The sequence below is a fragment of the Limanda limanda genome, chromosome 23 (assembly GCF_963576545.1).
Source record: "Limanda limanda chromosome 23, fLimLim1.1, whole genome shotgun sequence".
Lineage (NCBI taxonomy): Eukaryota > Metazoa > Chordata > Actinopteri > Pleuronectiformes > Pleuronectidae > Limanda > Limanda limanda.
In genome coordinates, this window is record NC_083658.1 from 1,145,180 (window position 1) to 1,167,214 (window position 22,035).

At 46.8% G+C, this 22,035-nt stretch overlaps 1 protein-coding gene across 1 annotated transcript in view; it reads right to left on the bottom strand.

The window, feature by feature from the left end:
• The window catches only part of tns1a (tensin 1a), a 69,429-nt gene that overhangs the window by 45,723 nt on the left and 1,671 nt on the right, over positions 1 to 22,035 (bottom strand). Inside the window, exons 2-3 of the mRNA XM_061067253.1 lie at positions 5,207 to 5,321; positions 3,056 to 3,093 (exon numbers count right to left, since the gene is read on the bottom strand). Coding sequence (XP_060923236.1) covers positions 3,056 to 3,093; positions 5,207 to 5,321 — 153 coding nt within the window. The remainder of the gene's footprint in view (positions 1 to 3,055; positions 3,094 to 5,206; positions 5,322 to 22,035) is intronic.

Consider the following 22,035-nt stretch of genomic DNA (forward strand, 5'->3'; position numbering starts at 1 on the left):
GCAGCAGCTCGTTCTCACCGTCAGCCAATCACAGGCGGGCGGGCACGCTGTGAGCCAATCAGGCGAGACCTCATCTCCGCCCACTGAACCACCTCAAATAACCCGAGGGACGACAGGTCAGCTTCCAGTGGCGTTCGACCTCCTCAACAGAGTGAAACTTTATCTCTAATTCTGATTAAACAAATACAAAAAGGACATTTTGTTTTTCATCAAAGCCAAAAAACTGTTTAGTTCCTTTCGTCTCTAATGACCTTTGAGCCTCTTTTAACAAGTTGTTTTGCTTTTATTATTATTTTTACTCTCAGATGTGACGCAGCTGTTTTCGTTGAGAGATTCAAACTCAAACCTTTCTGTAATGTTTTCTCACACATTTATCTTTTCTACCACAAAAAGATAAAATGCTTTGAGCTCGAAATTTAGGCAAATATCAATCAATCAATCAATCAAATTTTATTTGTGTAGCCCATATTCACAAATCACAATTCGTCTCATAGGGCTTTATCAGCGATTAGATCAGTTTTGATTTGAACATGTTCTAGACAAACAGTCTGGTTTCTGCATCTGAGATATTTAAGTTCAAATACAGAATCTTCCTCATCTGATTTATTGCTCCCAAATTTTCCCAGCATGCCTGAGGAGCAGCCGCAGCCGGGAGTCAGGTACGAGCAGACGGACGTGGAACAGAGACGCCTCTGTCTCCAAACACAGCTCGGGTGTCCGGACAGATTTCAGTCGCAGCCACAACACGTCGTCCCGACAAACCTCCGCCTCAACACAGACACACACACAGCACGCTCGGTGAGGTCGCCAGAGTCTGTCTCCTGCACGCCACGGGACGAGGACGCGTCCATCGCCCGGCTCCAGCGTCCTCGGGGCTCCGAGAACAACTCGTCCACACAGAGACGACAGCGGACGGACGGACAGGAAGCAGAAGACGATGAGCCGCTACTCGTCGACGCCACATCACAGGACGTTTGTCTTCTGGACGTTAATGACGGAACCGCACGTGGTCACGGGTTCTCACAGTGAAGAAGAAGAACGAGGTTGAGGACGGAAACACCGACCACGAGATCTCAGGACTACAGGGACATGGGGAACTTAGTATTTTCAAAGGTATCACACCTTGAAATGAACGTGTTTCTGTTATTGTTATTGTTTGAAAAGGGTAATTTCTCTCTCATGTTGCTGCAGTTTCTCTGGTCACCAACAGGTGTCAGTAAAACCACAAAATAAATCTTTAATTAACTATGAAGGCATAAAATACGACGCCATCATCGAGTCACTTTTCTTCCTCCCTAAAGTGAAATAAAATGGAGTCTCACGTCACATGTGAAAACAATTTACCTCCACGATACCCTCGTTAAAATCTGCTGATTAAAATGCAATAAAAGCACAAAAGAGCATAAACAACACAACTGTCTTTAATGGGCCGATAAAGAAAAGGGAAGTTCCTGCAGCTTGGAACAATGACCACGAGTGTTGGAGGTGGACGTGAGGTCGGATGAAGAGTCGAGCCTGAATCCACACGGAGTCTTTTACAACCCTGTTTGTTTTCACTCAGGAGGCTTTCGATTGGACGGAGCCAACGTAAACGTTTGGTCGGGACGAGCCCACGAGGAAATAATAAAATCAGGATCTTTCTCTTCTCACTTATCCTCCATCCTCTCAGACACTCGTCCTCCTCTTCCTCCTCTTCCTCCTCCAAAACACTTCCTTCCCAGCGAATGACTCATGATTCTTTCTCCCGATTATTTCACCACAAAATATCTCTGCCTGGGTGTTGAGGTTTTTGATTTCCCCTCAGATGTTTTGGGAACATGGATCGTTTTGTTCTGGCGACGGCTTTAACGGATGTTTTTTTGGGGGAAAATGGGAGAGGAAGTGAGAGTCGGGGCGAGGTGAGGAGAGGGGAGGAGAGAGGAGAAGGGAGGAGAAGGGAGGAGAAGGGAGGAGAGAGGAGATGTCTCAACGATTCTCCCCTCGGTGCAGTCACAACTAAAACCACTAAGAACAGTCCTGCTGCGCTCTTCCCCTCCGCCCTTCTCCTCCCTTCCTTCCTTTTCATTTACTCGCCCTGTTCCTCTGCAGCCCGGGATCAGATGTGGAACGTGAGACTGTGAAGAGGAAGGTGAGACTCGATGCAGAGACGAAGGTTTGAGATCCTCGGGATGAAGCCACTGAACTGTTTATTAATCAGAAGGAAGATGAACAGTTTCCTGATCAGAAGAGTTTGATCGTTCTCTTAACGTCTGAGCTGATTCCTCCTGTTCACGTGAGTCTGGTTCAAACACCTGGAGGAAACACAACATAGATTCAGGGCCGAGAGAAACCAGATGAGACGGTTCTGGTCTCCGAGGATCGCCAGCTTGTCCCGCCCTGTTGCCTAGCAACAGAGCTGCAGATGGACATGAGGAGCACATATGTACAGTAAGCTGTTCGCTTCAGTTGAAGTCCGACACATTTAAATGCACAAGCATCGGACAATTTGAAAAGCAGATCACCACTGAGGTGCAAAGAATCCTGGGATAGGTTAGCCCCGAGAAGGAGCCATGAATAAAGATGGACGCTGAATGGGATGTTACATATTCCAGAGAGCGTTCTGATTGGACGCAGGATGAGCAGACGCCGCTGAGCGTGAGGCGAAGCATCAAACAGTTAAAGGAGATTTAGTCGTACGAATCCCAGGATGCTGAGATGAATGAAGAGTTGAGAGCACCAGGACTGAACCTGGAGTTTTCATTTACCCCGAGACGCTAATGACGGGTTCGACCGAGCCAAACCCACCAGGGCTTCACGCCATCAACGGAAATATGATTCAGGAAAATGGTTCTGAAGTCATAAAACTGTGAGTTTGAGGGTTTGTCACATGATAAAATAAACTCTGGTTTTAACAAGACAGGATTCCTGTTCGACTCCAGGAGAGGCAGACGACACATTTCAGTGTTCAGCTCTTCTTGTTTGTTATGAAGCTGTTTTGTGAATGTTAAAGTTCTGCAGAGTGAAAAGGAAGAAACTCTCATGCACTAATAATAAAAACAAGTATAATATGTCTTACCTTCACTTCACATTTTCTATGGATGGACAAGCGGCACGCTGCAAGAAACAGACACAACGTCAGACACAACACAAACACACAAACACACAACCACTTCATGAGGTCAGAATGAACATTCTGCATGCCGAAGTGTCCTTGGCAAGATACTGAACCCCTAAATGGCCCCTCATAAATGTTTAGAGTACTAAAAATGTAAGTCGCTTTGGACAAAAGCGTCAGCTAAAAAATAACATGTAATGTAAAGAAAAGAGGAAGGTCCCAACATGCTGTGGTGCTGCCCCCTGGTGGCCACACGGAGCAAACACTCATTTATTTATACTTCTTCACACTTGAACTCTTGACTCACGGAGACGAATCAAAACTCAGAGAGAGGAAATTATACGAGTGAATTATTAACATCATCCTTGCTGTCTGCCTGGGTGGGCCCCAGGTGTGTGTGTGTGTGTGTGTGTGAATGAGAAACATGTCCCTGCCCCGGTGGTCTTAACGAGAGGGAGACTGTTAGAAAAACACTGTGGCTAATTAAGTATAAACCTGTGTAATGGTGATGAATGGATCAGGTGGTGATTATCCTGAGGTGCTGAGACATTAATGCTGCAGAGATTCTGATTTCCAGAGTTTAGATTTTTAAAGATGAACCTGAGCTCTGCTTTTTATAAATCTCTTTATATTAATTGACTAAAACGGATCCTTGTTTTATTTAAAAAATTATAATTTCCCATTTCTTTATTGTCAAATCGACGACGACACTTTGACCTTGACTTTAAATCTGGTTCCTCCCGTGAAGATCGATCTGTGAATTTCTTTTTAAAAGGTAAACGCATCAAAGCTGAATTAAGTTAATCTACGAGTATGGACATTAGTTTTTACATATTTCTCCACACAAAATATAACACATCTCTTCCTGGGAACTATATAGAGATGCTCAGATGAACATGTGTCCAGATGTTCTGCTCCAGTTGAACAGCACAGACACGCTGTCGGTAACGTTTGGGATTTTTCAACTGGACGACTTTAACATTTACATTTTAATGCAGCCGAATGAAAGGGAATGTAATTCTCCAGCGCCGCTCTCTCTCTCTCTTTGTTTCCCTACGTCTCTCTCTCGCCCCTAAACCCTGATTTCTCTCTCTGTGTTCTGCCTCCCTCCCTCCATCCCTCCCTCACCCCTCTCTCCCCTCTTCTCCCCTCTTATCTAGGCTAATGCAGCAGTAGCGACCATGCTAATTTTAACAGCAAATCCTTCGCCAAAGCCCCACACCACCCCCCCCGCTCTGTCAGCTCAGGACGTGAGATCAGAAGGAAAGAGGGAGGGATGAGGAGAGAGAGAGAGAGAAAAGGAAAGAGAGGAACAGTGAGGCTCACGGCCAGGACTCATCGACTGTTCGTTTCCACACGACTTTTTCCTGGAGCAACAATAAAACCTTTGCTTTGTCTAATATTAGACTCGGGAACGTGTGAGAGAGAATGAGGGGGGGAGGCCAGGGCTTAAACCTGGGGGGGGGGACTAAAGCTGAAACAGACGATACACAATTTAACACACATTCAAACTGTACGTGCACAACACAACACAAACACAAGGGAAAGAGAGGATGTAGAATATGTGTTTTAAATGTTTTGGATTGTTCTGTTAAATCCTCATCATCTTTATTTTATCTACGATCTCCTGAAAATATCCAGACAAAATTTTACAGATATTTTCCAGAATTTATGTCGGAAAAAACCCTGATAAATAGTTTTCAGACTTTAAACAACAGATTAAAGGAGCAAATACTAATAATCTCTTCTTTCTCCGAGCGAGATGAGAAGATTTAGACTATGGATGCAATCAAACACCTCTAAAGCTTTTCATTAAAATTACAAACTACAAATTAATTTCTACCAAAGTCCTAATATTTAAAAAGCTCTTGAATCGGTAAGCGAACCCTCGAGCAGCTGTGGAACAGCTCCCAGTTTCCTGCAGGTGAATAAACACATATTTCATTCCTGATTTCCTGCTGTAAATTTCCTTTTGTCGACCGTTGTTCTCGTTCATTCCTTCAGGAGGAAATATATATTTATGAATGAACTTCCAGCTCTGGAATTCCGTCTGGCCACAAATCAGCGGTCTGATCTCCCGGTCGTCTCGGGTTCCACGGCCCAGACACTCACCTTTGCAGATGAGGCCCTCCTTGGTGATGGCTTGCTTGCATATATCACAGGTCTTGACCTTCTTGAATGGCTTCAGCTTGAAGGTGTGTGTGTGGACGCCCTCCAGCTCGTCGGGCTGAGCGAGGAAGAGGGAGGAAGAGAGAGAGAGAGAGAGAGAGAGGAAGAGAGAGGGAGAGAGAGAGAGAGAGGGAGAGGGGTGAGTTAGTTGAGTTGATGGCCAATAGAAACACACTCAGAGATCTGGATGATTTATGCGTCTGCGGCTGCACATGGAGGTTTGATCTCGGCCTTCGATGAAGTTTGATTTCACATTTTTCATCTCCAGATGTGACAAGATGAACAATTCTCCTCCTTACAGAGTCTAAAAAAACATTTAGGACTTGATTATTATTGCTTAAAACTTATAAAGAACTATGTGTTTAAGTACTTTCCAGGGAAAAATGCTTGTTTTCCTATTTAAATCTTTACATATTGAATATTTCTAGGATTTAAACAGTTTGTTGGATAAAGCAGGAGATTATTCTCCTGTTTTCTGACTTTTTATGTCAGTAGAATATAAATTCTTTAACTTATGCTTTCTCAAAAGTGTTAAGGACACATTTATATATTTATGGGTTTGTCATGAAATGTAAACATCATGTTCTTCCACCACACTTTATCATCAAGACATTCATTTGCACAATCACGCACTTAAAGTGACACTGCTTGGTGGGAAATATTGCAGATGCACCTACACGCACGCACACACACACACAGACACACACACACACACACGGTCCGCCCACCAGCGGAGGATGTTTTCACTTTGAAGTTCTCTAATTAAACCACTAATTAATGATGAAGAGGAGAAAGACGCCTCAGAGCAGCCAACAACCTCAAAAACTCGAGGAATGATACATGCACGCAAGTGTGTGTGTGTGAGAGTGTGTGTGTGTTTGCGTGTGTGTGTGTGTGTGTGTGTGTGTGTGTGTGTGTGTGTGTGTGTGTGTGTGTACTGTATGCATGAGTTGGGGGATGGGGGGGTGGAAGGGGGTTTGCTGGAACATTTTTCCCGAGCAGCCTGAGGACAGCAGCTCCAGAAACTGAGCATGATCATCTGTGTGAAAAGCCACAGAGATCATGATGAAGATGATGATGATGATGATGATGAAGATGATGATGATGATGATGAAGATGGGTTTGCAGGTGACGTGCTGCTCGTGCTGCAGCCCTGATGACCTCAGAGAGATGAGCTCCATGACGGCGTGTCTCCCTGAGGTTTCCATCGGGACGTTTCCTCCGAACATCAGAACATGACTCAGCATTTTAATCTGATTGTTGAACCTGGAGCGAACACGATGCAGATTGTTGTAAGTGGCTCACGGATGAAGGTTCCTGCTGGAAACAGAACTTTCTCCCTCGTTGTGAGCGAGTCCACGAGATCAGGTTCCATGTTTCTGATCTTCTCACAACCTGAAGGTCAAACTCGTCAAAATGAAACAACAACAAGGTCACATGACGAATTCAAAACATGCTCCCCCCTCGTCTCTTTCTCCACCACCCGTCCATCTGAACACGCTGCCCGGTGAGTCACCGCGATGATGTAATTTCCTCTGTGTGTTTGTGCAGCTGGGCCGGGCCGGGCCGGGCGCCGCTGGCCTGTAAATCTCCCGCTCGTTACTGAAAACGCTGCTTCTTTAATGGTCACCTTGTTTCAACTGTCACCGACGCAGCCGAGCAAATAAATCACGGAGCCGCTCTCGTCCAGGGACGTTTCTTTACAGCTCTTCAGTTCCGTCTGAAGCAGAAACATCAGGTGAGAAGCTTCCTGAAGAGAAGAGGAGGTCTATAAACCAATCAGAGGGAACCATGGAACACATGAAGCCTCCACTTCCCACAATGCAACTCAGCATTATCCACCCAACTGGTGAAAGAGAGAGTAAACTTGTGCCATCCATCTTCCTCTCCGTTTTTCCTCTCTCTCTCTGTGCCGCAGTTCATTTGCTTCAAAGCTTTCCACCGAACTGTATTTCTCAGCGTTTTCCTATCTCCCTAAATCTTAATGGCTTTTGTCGCAGTGTGACACGCTGGCGGAGGAAGCTGCTGGGAGGAGTGGCGTGCGACCTTGGCTGCACGCGGCCGGACGCTCGGACGGATTCCAACAGGTTGTTTCCACACGAGCAATGTGCTGATCCGTCCTGTAAACACACGCTGCTCATTAACGACCTTCCAGTTCGCTGCTGAATGAAACAGCAGCCGAGCGCTACACTCATTAAAGTGAGATGATCCATCATGATCGCTGGAGGAATGCTGAGCGGACGAATAACAAAGGACCAGGAGAGACAGTCCCTTCAGTCCCGAGAGGAAAACAATTATATAAAAGTCTCTGTTAATATTAAAAACTTTGAGTTAAATAACTTTTTTGCAGCGTGAGCTCGGTTTTAAAAGGAGAAGCATCTTGGTGCCGCTCCACAGTCTCCATGTTAAACATGACCTGGCACAAAGCCGCCGGGTAAACCAATCACACGCCGCCAGCTGTGTCACAGGCAGGCGCCATGGTTACCTGGCTGCCACGGCAGCTCGGGTCAACGTGTCCTGTCAAACAATGATGAATGAGGTAGGACCAAAAAAAACATACAGGCACCAGAGTACACACACACACACACACACACAGACACACACAGAGAGTGTCACCACACCAGGAGTGTAAACGGTTGTTGGACGTCTGCCTGGCAGCTTCTGGGATTCAGAGGAAAAGGGAAACGGCCTCGGCAGCTCGAAGAACTCATAACCAACACAAAGATCCTTCTCAGATTCTGGAAAACTTGTGGTTTTAAAGGTGAAAAGATGTCGAAAAGAAGCCGGTTTCAGTTTCTATTAAGGCACATTTTGTAAAATATATATATCACCTGCCGAAATCAGATCATTTACAATCTTACAAATGATTTGCGAACGCCTAAGAAAGTGATATTTCAATATTTGTGCTGCAGTCGTCCACAAGACTAGAAAACCTAGAGAAAGGCCGTCCTCAGTTTCTGGAAAACTTTTGGTTTTAAAGGTGAAAAGATGTTGAAAAGAAGCCTGTTTCAGTTTCTATTAAGGCACATTTTGTAAAATATATATATATCAGCGGTCATTAGCTGCAGAATCAAATCATTTACAATCTTACAAATGATGACTAAGAAAGAGATATTTCAACGTTTGTGCTGCAGTCGTCCACAAGACAAGCAAACCTAGAAAAAGGCCGTTCTCAGTTTCTGGAAAACTAGTTGACTACTTTTGGTTTTAAAGGTGTAAAGATGTTGAAAAGAAGCCGGTTTCAGTTTCTATTAAGGCACATTTTGTAAAATGTATATATCAGCTGTCATTATCTGCGAAATCAGATATTTTACACTCCTACAAATGATTTGCGAATGTCTTTCTTCCATAAGACGCCTAAGAAAATGATATTTCAACGATTATGCTGCAGTCGTCCATGAGACTAGAAAACCCAGAGAAAGACCGTCCTCAGTGTCTGGAAAACTTTTGGTTTTAAAGGTGTAAAGATGTTGAAAAGAAGCCGGTTTCAGTTTCTATTAAAGCACAGTTTGAAATATATATATCACCTGCCGAAACCAGATCATTTACAATCTTACAAATGATGCCTAAGAAAGTGATATTTCAACGTTTGTGCTGCAGTCGTCCACAAGACCAGCAAACCTAGAAAAAGGCCGTCGTCAGTTTCTGGAAAACTTCTGGTTTTAAAGGTGTAAAGATGTTACTCAAACTAAACTAACCAATTCAATAATAAAAGCCTTTTTCAGTTTCTATTAAGGCACATTTTGTAAAATATATAAATCAGCTGTCATTATCTGCGAAATCAGATAATTTACAATCATACAAATGATTTGAGAACGCCTAAGAAAGTGATATTTCAACGTTTGTGCTGCAGTCGTCCACAAACCCAGAGAAAGGCCGTCCTCCTCCGTGTCGTGTCCGAGGGAAAGTCCCCGGAGACGCCGGGAGAGGAAATGGACGGAGCGTTATGTAGAGAGAGAGAAAGAGGAGGACAGCAACAGAGGGGAAGGAAAGGGAGAAAGCCGGGTGGGATGAAGGGATGGAGTGTGTGGACTAAGAGCCGGGGCTGGAGGAAGAGGAGAGGTGTTTCTTTGAGTGAGTGAGTGTGTGTGTGTGTGTGTGTGTGTGTGTGTGTGTGTGTGTGTGTGTGTGTGTGTGTGTTCAGTCATATAGACAGGAGGCCCAGTAAATCAAGGCTGTGTGCTCCTCTCCCCCAGTTGCACTTAGCTAATGAAAAGCATCACTACGCTACCTCGACCGCAACCCCACTTAGAGCCAAGATGTGGGAGCAGGAGGGGAGGGAGGGAGGGAGGGAGGAGGGAGGGAGGGAGGGAGGAGGGGAGGACTCTCTCAAAGGCAACGCTCCGTCCTTCTGCTCCGACAGGACGCCTGCACTCAAATTATAGTAGATATGAAGCTAAAGCAAAGTCCGGTCACGTGTGTGTGCACTGAAGATGTTTACACACAAATACATGAGCTCACACTGAAGGTTTCAGGTATAAACACAATTCTACTACACATAATGTAAACTAAAAAAATTGATTTTAGGAGAAATGCATGATTATGTTCCTCAAAGTCAAATAAATGATAACTTATATTTCTTAATAATCCGACGCTATAACAGTCTTCACTCTTTTCTCCCCACATTTGAATTAGAAGTCTCCTGATCTACAGCATATTTGACTTCCAAAAGAAAAGCGACACACACATATATACAAATATCCACGACGTGAAGGATCAATGTTTGTCGTCTGCACTTCCTGTTTACACCAGGTGCGTTTGTGTGCGTCTGCACTGGAACACTCACATCTACACAAAGTCACTCAGTCGCACAAATGTTCGAGCGACATGTCTCCTCTAACGAGAACCTCAGCATGTGGATCCGTTTAGTCCGAGGAGACTTTCTGCTCGAGTCTGAAAACACAATGAGGGCTCGGTACAGTAGAGACGTACAGTATCATAACCACGATCAGAGGAACAATAGTGCGTCTGTTTTTTATTATTCTTCCACCTCCTGAGATGATTCTGCATCTGAAAGCAAAGGAATCCGAGGGAGTGAGAGCCGGCTGATGAAGAGAGGGAGGGAACGAGTCACCTGGGCGAGAAACGACCACTGGCGTGAGGAGCCGGCCCCACGGAGAGCGAGAGACCAGGGAGAGAGAGAGAGAGAGAGAGAGAGAGAGAGAGAGAGAGAGAGAGAAGTCGTGCAGCCCCCCCGGCCCCCCCGGCCCCGGGATGGAAAACGCAGAGCCACACCTGCTTTCAATTTCCACCAAATTGGAAATTCTGTCAGGAACAATGAGCGCCTTTGTGGGACCGAGGGAGGGAGAGAGGGGGGGGGGGGGCAAACGAGAAACACAAAAAGAAATGAAACGAGAACCACAACGAGATATTTGTAATATTCTGTGTGTTTCTGGATTTCCATGAGGCAGCGTGGAGGACTACGAGCCTGACGCCTTGAGGGAACTTCTTCCTCTTTGTTTGAGTTCCTTGTTCTCAAGTTATCATTAAAATTTTTACAAACTTCTTCCAATGTGCAGGTTTTCAACTCAAATGCAGAATGAAGGAAACTACAGGAAACTACAGGAAACTACAGGAAACTACAGGAAGCTAAATACTTCAGCTCCTAGTCCTGGGTCAAAATCAGGATCCTACATTTCCCACAATGCACCGGGGATCAGACTTATTTCACCTCTCTGTAAACTCGTCCTCCGCTCCTGAACTCTCCGTGAATCTCAGACTCACAGATGGTGAATCAAGCAGCTGCAGAGGTCGAAGGAGAAGGGACCTCTTGACCTTTAGGGACCAAAACAGGATGACGACAGAGGACACATCTGATTCACAGATCGTCTCAGAATGAAGTGGTTTCATCAGTTTATTCTAAAGTAGAAATGTACTGAGATGGATTTGCCATTTTTCAGTTAAGTTTACGCTTAACGTGGTGAATGGTCTTTGTAATAAATATTTAATTTGATTTGGGAGAATGCAAGCTTTTAACAACAAAAAATTGAATATTTGTGATGGTGGCGTTTCAACCAAATAATGAATAAATTCAAAAGCTCGGCTAGAGTCGATTAGAAAAAGGTTTTTCAACTCTCAGCCAGATCTTTAAACCCCTCACACATGAAGCTCCTCCTGGAGGTGAAATCGACATCAGGTCAGGTCAACTACAGGAAACTACAGGAAGCCACAGGAAGCTAAATACTTCAGCTCCTAGTCCTGGTCAAAATCTGGATCCTACATTTCCCACAATGCACTAGAGATCAGACTTATTTCACCTCTCTGTAAACTCGTCCTCTGCTCTTGAACTCTCGGTGAATCTCAGACTCACAGATGGTGAATCAAGCAGCTGCAGTGCGCCGGGTGGCTGAGGTCAGTCGGCAAGAAGGTGAAGATGAAAACACACAACGATGGATTCCTGTTTGTTTCACCAGCGGAAATCGATCGGACGCGTCCAGATCAACGAATCCAAACTTCGACTCTGTGATTTATTATTATTACAGTAGGTGAGAGAATAAGAGGGAGGAGTGAGATCTCTTATCAGCAGAGTCATTATTCTGGGTCCGGGCCTCCAGGGGAATCCTGCTCGGTGATTATGTGCACGTCAGTGATTGGCAGAACGGAGAGTGAAGCCTGTGGAGGGGAAATCAGAAACACACACACTGTACGTCCACACGTCGGGGGGGAATGGATCCGTTCACACGGACACACACACCAGATCAGGATGCTTTATTTATGGCTGTGAATACATATCGGATCCCTGAGGTCTGACACTGTCGGCCCGGAGCCAGATGGTAGTGGATTCCTCCTCCGAGCATCAGAACGCTGAGTGTGTGTGTGTGTGTGTGTGTGTGTGTGTGTGTGTGTGTGTGTGTGTGTGTGTGTGTGTGTGTGTGTGTGTGTGTGTGTGCGCACGTGAGGCCGCTGCAGTGTTTGCGTGAGCGAGCGATCGGTTCGATCCCCGGAGCCGACGCAGAGACACGCAGATCAATGAGCTGCGATCATGAAGTCTCGGTGCTTTCATGATCGTTAGTCGGCCGCTGATGAAGGTTCAACGCCGTGTTTGCTAATGAGCGCCGGTCAGTTTGGGTCCAGAATCAAGAACCGGGTCCGGTTACACCTCGGGTCCGGTAACACCTCGGGTCCGGATACACCTCGGGGTCCGGCTGGAGACTAAATATCTGTGTTCAGACTAAACAAATGGATCAATAATTCAAAAATCATTGACAGATTAATCAATAATGAAAAGAGATCCAGACCCGGGACCAGAGATCCAGACCCGGGACCAGAGATCCAGACCCGAGGGCAGAGATCCAGACCCGAGGGCAGAGATCCAGACCTGAGGGCAGAGATCCAGACCCGAGGGTCAGAAATCCAGACCCAGGTGCAGAGATCCAGACCCGAGGCCAGAGATCCAGACCCGAGGCCAGAGATCCAGACCCGGGACCAGAGATCCAGACCCGGGACCAGAGATCCAGACCCGGGACCAGAGATCCAGACCCGGGACCAGAGATCCAGACCCGGGACCAGAGATCCAGACACGGGAGCAGAGATCCAGACCCGGGAGCAGAGATCCAGACCCGAGGGCAGAGATCCAGACCCGAGGGCAGAGAGTCAGACCCAAGGGCAGAGATCCAGACCCAGGGCCAGAGATCCAGACCCGAGGGCAGAGATCCAGACCTGGGAGCAGAGATCCAGACCCGAGGGCAGAGATCCAGACCCGGGGCCAGAGATCCAGACCCGGAGACAGAGATCCAGACCCGGGTCCCTGCAGGGAGGCGTCCGGTCACATCGGGTATAAATCACCTGATCACAGATACTGGAGCATTGTTTAGCCAGAGTGACGGCTATCCACACTCAGGGGACGCTCTGATTCTCACAGATACAGTTCCACCGGCTGTGCACACACGCACACACACACACACACACACACACACAGACACACACACACACACACACTCAGTGGTTGGCAGAGGAGAGGAGTCTCCGGTGGAGCGACAGCCTGTGAGGCAGCTGGAGAGGACATGAGCTCCCTGTGGAGGCTGGGAACTGACTCTGGGTCTGAGTGCAGTTCCATGTCAGATGGAGGAGGACATCATCTTCATCATCATCATCATCATCATCATCATCATCACCAACACAGATATCTGCACCGATATCATCACGGAAAGAAATGGATTGAACCACAACTGAGTCTTTGTACGACGTTAAAAACAATGTTGAGGTTGATCCGTCTGGAAAGTAAAGATCTGTGAGTCCAGCTGAGATCAGATATGAATCATGTGTCAGCCTGGAGAAGAGAAGAAGCTCTTTATTGAGTCAATTTATAGATAAATAAATAAATATCTGATCATTTATTCGCCGTAAAAACACCGGGATGCATTACCCGGATGAATCTCCTCACTCAACACAAGCTGATCACCTGGCACGGCAGCACATACTTTCTTATTAGCAGCGGGAAATGGAATCCTAATTCAAGCTGGGCCACACACACAAAGATGGAGAGGTGACACACACACACACAGACACACACACACACACGGAGAGGTGACACACACAAAGGCGTAACGGTCCTATCAAAGGCCGATTGATTTCCAGAGCTCTCAGGGGATCCTCAGTCAATAAGAGACTCTGTTAGACAACTGAAGACATGATGGATCCACCGTACATCTCAGCCTGCAGAGCTTCAGCTGCACTCCACCACCACCATACAACAAGAGTCATTAGATTATATATTTGAAATATTCTTCACTAGTCTGCACCAACTAATATCAACTGAAACCAGCAGAAAACCACCAGGAAGCAAAATAACAATATTAACAAGCTGCAGCCACGTGACTACAGAACCAGCTCTGCCACAAGTCTGAACTTTATCATCTAAAACAGAATAAACCAAACAAAATGTGTATTTACTTAATTCAAGTTCTATATATTTCCTTTTTATTTACAGTTATTTATAATAAAGTTTATGGTCAATCTGTGAAATATCAAACCTCAAGTACGGATTAAGGATTGATAAAGACATCTTAGGAATGATTGATATTGATCCTAAACCTTCTCAAACTGTTGACCACCACTATATTTATGATTGTACACGTTATCAATCCACAACGTGAACAGATCTTTAAACGCTAACACCATCAGAAACTCCTCGCCGCTCCACAGTGAAGATGAGACGTTCTCCACCGGAGCAGGAGAACCTCGGAGGTGTGTCTCTGCACCAGAGAACAACCAGCAGAGGATTCTCCACCGTCTCTGTAGCGTGGTGTCGCCGGCGCCGCTGTGTCAGAGAACGTTTTTTGGTTTGTTATTTTCTTCGCGGCGTCCTAGCATGGCGCCCGAGCCGCGATGAGCTCACAGAAGGATTCTGCCGGCGCTGCAGGAACTCTCCTGCGTTTGTGGCTGTTTCTGTCGGCTTCGTCAAATCGAATATTCTCTCTCTGCGCGTGGGGCTGCTCAATTATTAATAGCATGTATTTGAGGAGCTTTCTCAGAACGGGCCTCTCGCACGTCACTCAGCTGCTGCTCGTTACTCCTCCTGCGCTCGCTGCTGATGTCACACCTCACTCCTCCCCCCCCCCCCCCCGTCCCTCCTCGGCGTCTCCCTGTCATCGATGATGTTGAACGAGGACGGATCCGATCTGAAGCCTCCGCTTGCAGATGAGCTGCGTGGGAGCTTCTCCTCCCATCCTGCCTCTTCCCCCTGCTCCACTCCCAGCGCCAGGAAACTAGGACAGATGCTTCATTTAACACTTGGGTGCCATCACTACGCACTGTGTGTACATTAAACCACAGAGAACCACCTACTTCTCCGACAGAGACGGTGTTACGCTGCAGCTCAGAGCATAAAAACCCAGGTAATGAAACGTGTTAACAGAAGAAAGGCCCGGGAGTTTCACGCTCACACACCAGGCTCAGTTCTCAGGTCGCAGGTGGAGCGAGAACACAACAACAGGAAGGAAAACCCATGTTCTCAGTCCACACGCAACTTCTTCTTCTTCACATGATGCTGCGTGGAGCGCCCCCGGTTCCTGATCCACTCCGTCAGTCCCAGATAGGACGAGAAGCAGCAGCAGCAGATTAAATTATACAGGAGAAACCAGAAATAGCTCGAGTGCCGAGGCCGCACGGACTCAACGCTAGAGAACGCCGGAGCGAGTCGCCACCGAGCAGTCAACTAGATTAGTCTGGCACGGATCACCGGGCCGAGCCGGCTCCTTTAGCTCATCGTCCACATGCAGCTGCAGAGAGGTCGAAGGACAAGGGACCTCTTGACCTTTAGGGACCAAAACAGGATGGACGATAGAGGAGGCGTCTGATTCACAGATGTCTCAGAATTAAGTGGTTTCATCAGTTTATTCTAAAGTAGAAATATACTGAGATGGAAGAGACATTTTTAAGTTGTAACAGATATATAAAGTGGTCTTTATAATAAATATTTTATTTAATTTGGGAGAATGCAAGCTTTTAACAACTAGAAATTAAATATTTGTGATGGCAGCGTTTCAACCGAATAATGAATAAATTCAAAATCTCGATTAGAGTTGAATAGAAAAAGGTTTTTCAAATTTAAACCCCTCTCACATGAAGCTCCTCCTGGAGGTGATGCTGCAGTGTGTCCCCTCCTCACTCCTCTCACATGACAACATCTCAGACTAAAACACCATCAGGTCATTCCCAGATTTGCTTTCTTTGGAACAAATTTGTTTCCAGGACGACGTTGACCTTCTCCTGGCGACCGACCCACATGCACTCTCACATCCATCCCTGATCTCTTACCCAGAACATGCAGGAGAGGCAGACCCAGGTCCTGGCCCGTCCTGCCAGAGCGGAGGGCAGAGACAGAGACACCGAGGGCATCTTGGAGAAGATAATACAAAATGAAGAAAGCTGCTGGACTCTCCCAGGCTCACGACAGGAATCCACAGTACTCCCAGAGGTTCCCGGTGGTTCCACGCAGGCGTCGGCGACACGGATCCATGCCCGACACACCGAGGTGCACGGAGGGAAGGAATCGCTGTTCTGGTTTCCTCTCTCACTCCCTCCTCTCAGCTCCCTCCCTCCACTCCTGCTCCTGCTCTTTGGTTCCCTCCCTCACTCCTGCCCTCCTCCTGAAGAGAGCGGTAACTTTATTCCATGGAGTAAAAAGGGGGGGGAGGTGAGTCCTGGCCTTTATTTTTCCTCCTTTCCAATCCTTCCCTCTCCTCAAATGATCCGTGGTAGTCCCTCCTTTCTCCCCCCCTCACACACACACTCCATTCATTGACCACCCTCCACCCCTTCCTCACGTCGCATACCTCACCTCTCCTTCCCTCCACCTCTCCTTCCCTCCACCTCTCCTTCCCTCCACCTCTCCTTCCATCCACCTCTCCTCTGCAACCATGCTCGCTCATGTCTGCGCTAATGTCACTTTAATTTTTCATCGGCAACCCCTTCCTGCTTCCAGATCTCCTCTCTGCTCCTGCGAAGTATCTGCAGGACTGTGACGCAGCCGAGTGGTTGGACACAAACGCGTGCAGAACTCATAGGTACCTGCTGCAGAAGTTAACAGCGTATGAAAACAATGAACATGTGGAGTGTTGTGCACGAGTCCGATTCATCACAACATATCGATTTTTGCAGGAAAAGTTCTTCTGAAAAGCCACAAAAAGAGAAATTATCCACTTTTTCTTTTCATGCAAGTTCCTTAAATCCAAACTGCACCAAATGACCGTCACTCTAAGATATCAGTCGTCTAAATGTGTCTGATTATCTTCATCAGGATCCATGAATTAATATTTTAGGAATCAAGGAGAATCTGTAATCATAACCATCACGCTGGAGGTGAAAAGGTCACGACTGAGGCGCTCACCTCGCTACACAAACATTCACGGATATTCAACACAACAACGCCTGGAAGTTCAACGTGCACCACAACGTTGTGAGTGTCATGTTTCCATCTCTGTCACTCAGAACCAATAAAAACCACTAAAGTTACAACACAAACTGACCCAGGATCAGTTTCTGTTGTGTTCCCTCACGCGTGCACACAGGGAACATGCACACGCGTGAGCGATGGCTTTATGCATGTGTGTACATCCATATAACGTATAGCACTGAATCAACATAATATCAGCGGTGCAGACACATTACATCACTCCACAGTCAGATCCATAAAGGGCTAAGAGCCAATTCATTTTGAGAAAACACCCTCTATTGATCCCTGCTGCACTCCATCACTTCCACTGGAGCAGTTCCTCCGTCCACAGGCCAAGCCGACACATAATCTGTGTGTGTCTGTGTCTGTGTGTGTGTGTGTGCACTGTATTTACATAATGTCAGCAAACAGCAGAGAGTGCACACATCGCAGGATGTTCCTGGTTGTGCGGCAGCAGCCATGTTCACTGAACTGGTTTTTTAATGGATTTGTGTGTGTTTGTGTTTCCCTGCAGCCGGCTGCTGGAAACTGGGTTGCTAGCATCCTCTAGTGGCTCCAGCCCACCGCCCGACACCCACTGCAGATTGTGGTGCACATGTCGACACACACAGACACACACAGACACACACACGCAGCCCGGGTTGTTGTCTTTTTGTGTGCGGGTGCAGCAGGAGGAGCCGACTAAGTGATACTTCACTACCTGCAAAAAGCATTGATTTCAGAGCTGCTATTGGGAGTGGTGTGTTTTCTCAGTACAACATTTTTGCACAGTGAGGTCAGGTTCGTATTCCCTTATTCCCAATGCAACATGCCGGAGCTCAGTGAACACACACACACACACACACGCACTCACACACACACACACACACACACACGCACGCACACACACACAGCTCAGGCTATTGGCAACATGCTAAAGATATTTTCAAAGGTTTTTATGCACATGTGCACGTTGCGACAAACGCACACAAGGAGCAACAGCTGCAGCAGAGGAGAGGAGAGAAGAGGAAGGGAGGAGGAAGAGGAGAGGAAGGGAGGAGGAGATGAGAGGAAGAGGAGAAGTGGAAGATGAGAGGAGACGAGAGTAAGGGAAGAGGAAGAAGAGAGGAAACACGGGAGGAGATGAGAGGAAGATGAAGAGGAGAGGAGGGAGAGGAGAGGAAACAAAGGAGGAGAGGAGACGAGAGGAAGGAAGGAGGAAGAGGAGAGGAAACACGGGAGGAGATGAGAGGAAGACGAAGAGGAGAAGTGGAAGATGAGAGGAGAGGAGGAAGAGGAGAGACGACGAGAGGAAGATGAAGAAGGAGAGGAGGAAGGGGAGAGGAAACAAAAGAGGAGAGGAGACTAGAGGAAGAGGGAGAGGAGATGAGAGGAGAAAAGAGAAGAGGAATTGAAGAGAGGGGATGAAAAGAGGAGAGGAAGAGAAGAGAGAAGGAGGGAGAGGAAGAGAAGATGAGAGGAAAAGATAAGAAGAGGCAGAGGAAGAGAAGAGAGGAAGTGGAAGATGAGAGGAGACGAGAGGAAGATGAAGAAGGAGAGGAGGAAAAGGAGAGGACACAAAGGAGGAGAGGAGACGAGAGGAAGACTCAGGAGACTAGAGGAGGGGAAGAGGAGGAGGAGAGGAAACACGGGAGGAGATGAGAGGAAGAGGAAGAGGAGAAGTGGAAGATGAAAGGAGACGAGAGGAAGATGAAGAAGGAGAGGAGAAAGGGGAGAGGAAACAAAGGAGGAGAGGAGACGAGAGGAAGAGGGAGAGGAGATGAGAGGAGAAAAGAGAAGAGGAATAGGAGAGAGGGGATGAAAAGAGCACAGGAAGAGAAGAGAGAAGGAGGGAGAGGAAGAAAAGATTAGGAAATGGAAGATGAGAGGAGGAAAAGGAGAGGAAACAAAGGAGGAGAGGAGACGAGAGAAACAGGTAGAGGAGATGAGAGGAGAAAAGAGAAGAGGAATACGACAGAGGGGATGAAAAGAGGAGAGAAAAAGATAAGAAGAGGCAGAGGAAGAGAAGAGAGACAGAGGAGATGAGAGGAAGAGAAGAGATGGAGTATTCCTCCGTCTCCTCCTCTGTCGCTGGAGAATCCATCACATTAAAGCTTTAATGCTAAAATAACAAAACATCCATCAAGCTGAACGCCGGCCCAGGAAACACTGAACCAGTCAGACTCAGCGGGAACGGGACCCGCTCGCCGCTCGCCGCTCGCCACGGCCGCCACCGCTCAGCGTGAGAGCCTATCAGAGCGTTTGATAAATACAAGGAGCGATGAATGAGGTTTTCATGCATATGCTGGAGAGGCAATCTGGAGCGAGAGAATAAGGAGCCATTCAGCGGACAGGTTTCCCATCAGCCTCTTCTCTTCGGGCTGTCCGCTGCAATGCCTGATGGGAATTTACTGCCCGAGGAGACATTAGTTAAATAAATGGGGGGAGCAAGTAAACATCAAATACAGAGAGTAGAGAAGAAGAGAGGGAGCTGAGGAGGAGGAGGATTCAATGAAAAGGAAGCAAGAGAAAGGAAACAGGAGACACAAAGAGACGAGGGAATGCGGTGACAGAAAGGAAGCAAGAGAAGAGGAGACATGAGGAAAGGACATGAGATAAAGGAAACGAAAAGGAAGGGGGGAACGATGAGGAGAAGGAAAGGAGAGACGAGGAATTCAAATCTGATAGATGAAAGAAAAGGAACAGGGGAGAGAGAAGGAGATAGGAGACAAGAGGACATGAGGGAAGGAATAGAAGAGAGAGCAAGGAAATGAAAGGGAAAGAAACATGGGAGCAGGAGAGGAGAAGAGTGAAGATGGGAGGAGAGAGGAAGTAAGGGCAGGAAAGGAAGGAGACACTATAATAAATTAGGAGAGAGAGAAAGGAAGGGAAGGGAAGGAAACATGGGAACAGGAGAGAAGAAGAGAGGGAGCTGAGGGTGAGGAGGAGGATTTAAAGGACATGAAAAGGAAACAAGGAGAGGAAATAGAGGAGAGATGAGGAAAGGACATGAGATAAAGGAAAAGATAGGAAGGGGAAACGATGAGGAGAAGGAAAGGAGAGACGAGGAATTGAAATCTGATAGAAGATAGAAAAGGAACAGGGGAGAGAGAAGGAGATAGGAGACAAGAGGACATGAGGGAAGGAACAGAAAGAGAGAGCAAGGAAATGAAAGGGAAGGAAAGGAAAGGAAGGAGACACTAGAAGAAATGAGGAGAGAGAAAGGAAGGGAAGGAAAGGAAACATGGGAAGTGGAGAGGAGAGAAGAGGGAAGGAAAAGAAGAGGAGGAGAGGGGAGATGAGGAAAAGGAAAGGAGAGATGAGGAATTGAAATATGACAGAAGAAAGAAAAGGAAGGGGGGAACGATAAGGAGATAGGAGACAAGAGGACATGAGGAAAGGAATAGAAAGAGAGAGCAAGGAAATGAAAGGGAAGGAGACACTAGAAGAAATGAGGAGCGAGAGAAGGGAAGGGAAGGAAACACGGGAAGAGGGAAGGAAAAGAGGAGGAGAGTGAAGATGAGAGGACACAAGGAAAGGAGACACGGGAAGTGAAGAGGAGAGGATTCGACAGAAAGGACGAGAATTTGAAAAGACAAGGAGACAGGATGTGAGGATGAGAGCGGAGGAGAGGAAGCTCCATAGAACCACAATAGCGTCACCATGGTAACACACATGGAGAAAACACATCATCACCGCTCTGCCTCTCTCTCTCTCCACCCCCCCCCCCCTCTCTCTCCCTCTCTCTCTCTTTCTTCCACCCATTCACATGCACATCTCTCCTCCTGTAGTAACCCGGCTCTGTCGTTCGGGAACTGCCGCGTGAGCCCCGTTGCCATGGAAACTGAACACCTCACGGCAGGGAAGACACACGGAGTCGTACCTCTTTCTCCACTTTCACCCCCGTGCCGGTCACGTGGCGAGCGCCGTGCGACTCAAAAATCACGTTCGCAGGCACAAATCTATCAGAACTTGCTGCTGAGGTCACTTGACAAACTTTAAAAGTTAGATTTAATGTTTAAATCCGAGTTTAAAAAGGGAAATGTATGTTTTCATGAGGATCCGACACGTGGATCCAGCTTCTCTGATGCAGACGTTCACACGTCTAACATAAAGGTGACGATCGGCAGGGTAGCAAGTGAAAAGATTTCCTGCTGCAGCACGAAATATATATTCACATTATTCTCATAGAAACCAACTTTTCATGGAAACAACGTGGATTCAAGACAATCATTGAGAAGAAGAAACTGGAAAATACCTAAAATACGTCGATTTACTCTAAAAACAAGTTTAAATCATATTGGGAATTGACCGAGGACTTGAACATGAGATCTTCTTTGTTGTGGCTCTGCAGGAACGATCCTTCTGACCGAGCATGAGGTTAAATACTTTACAGGTCAAGGGATGAGATTGAATGTTTAAATCTGAGTTTAAAAAGGGAAATTAATGTTTTCATGAGGATCCGACACGTGGATCCAGCTTCTCTGATGCAGACGTTCACACGTTTAACAAAGAGATGACGATCGGCCGGGTAGCAAGTGGAATGATTTCCCGCTGCAGCACGAATAAAATTCACATTATTCTTATAGAAATCAACTTTTCAACGATATTCTGGAAACAACGTGGATTCAAGAGATTCATCGAGAAAGAGAAACTGGAAAATACCTAAATACGTCGATTTACTCTGAAAACAAGTTGGAATCTTCTGGGGAATTTGTCAGAGGAATTGAACGTGAGATCTTTTCTGTTGTGGCTCTGCAGGAACGATCCTTCTGACTTCACAGGTCGAGCGATGAAGACACGCCTCTCGCCTGAATAATGAGGCCGGGGTCAGATTTTAAAAAATGGTGCAAGAGAATTCCTTCAGCGAATCGATGTGAGCGAACGAACGCCGCTG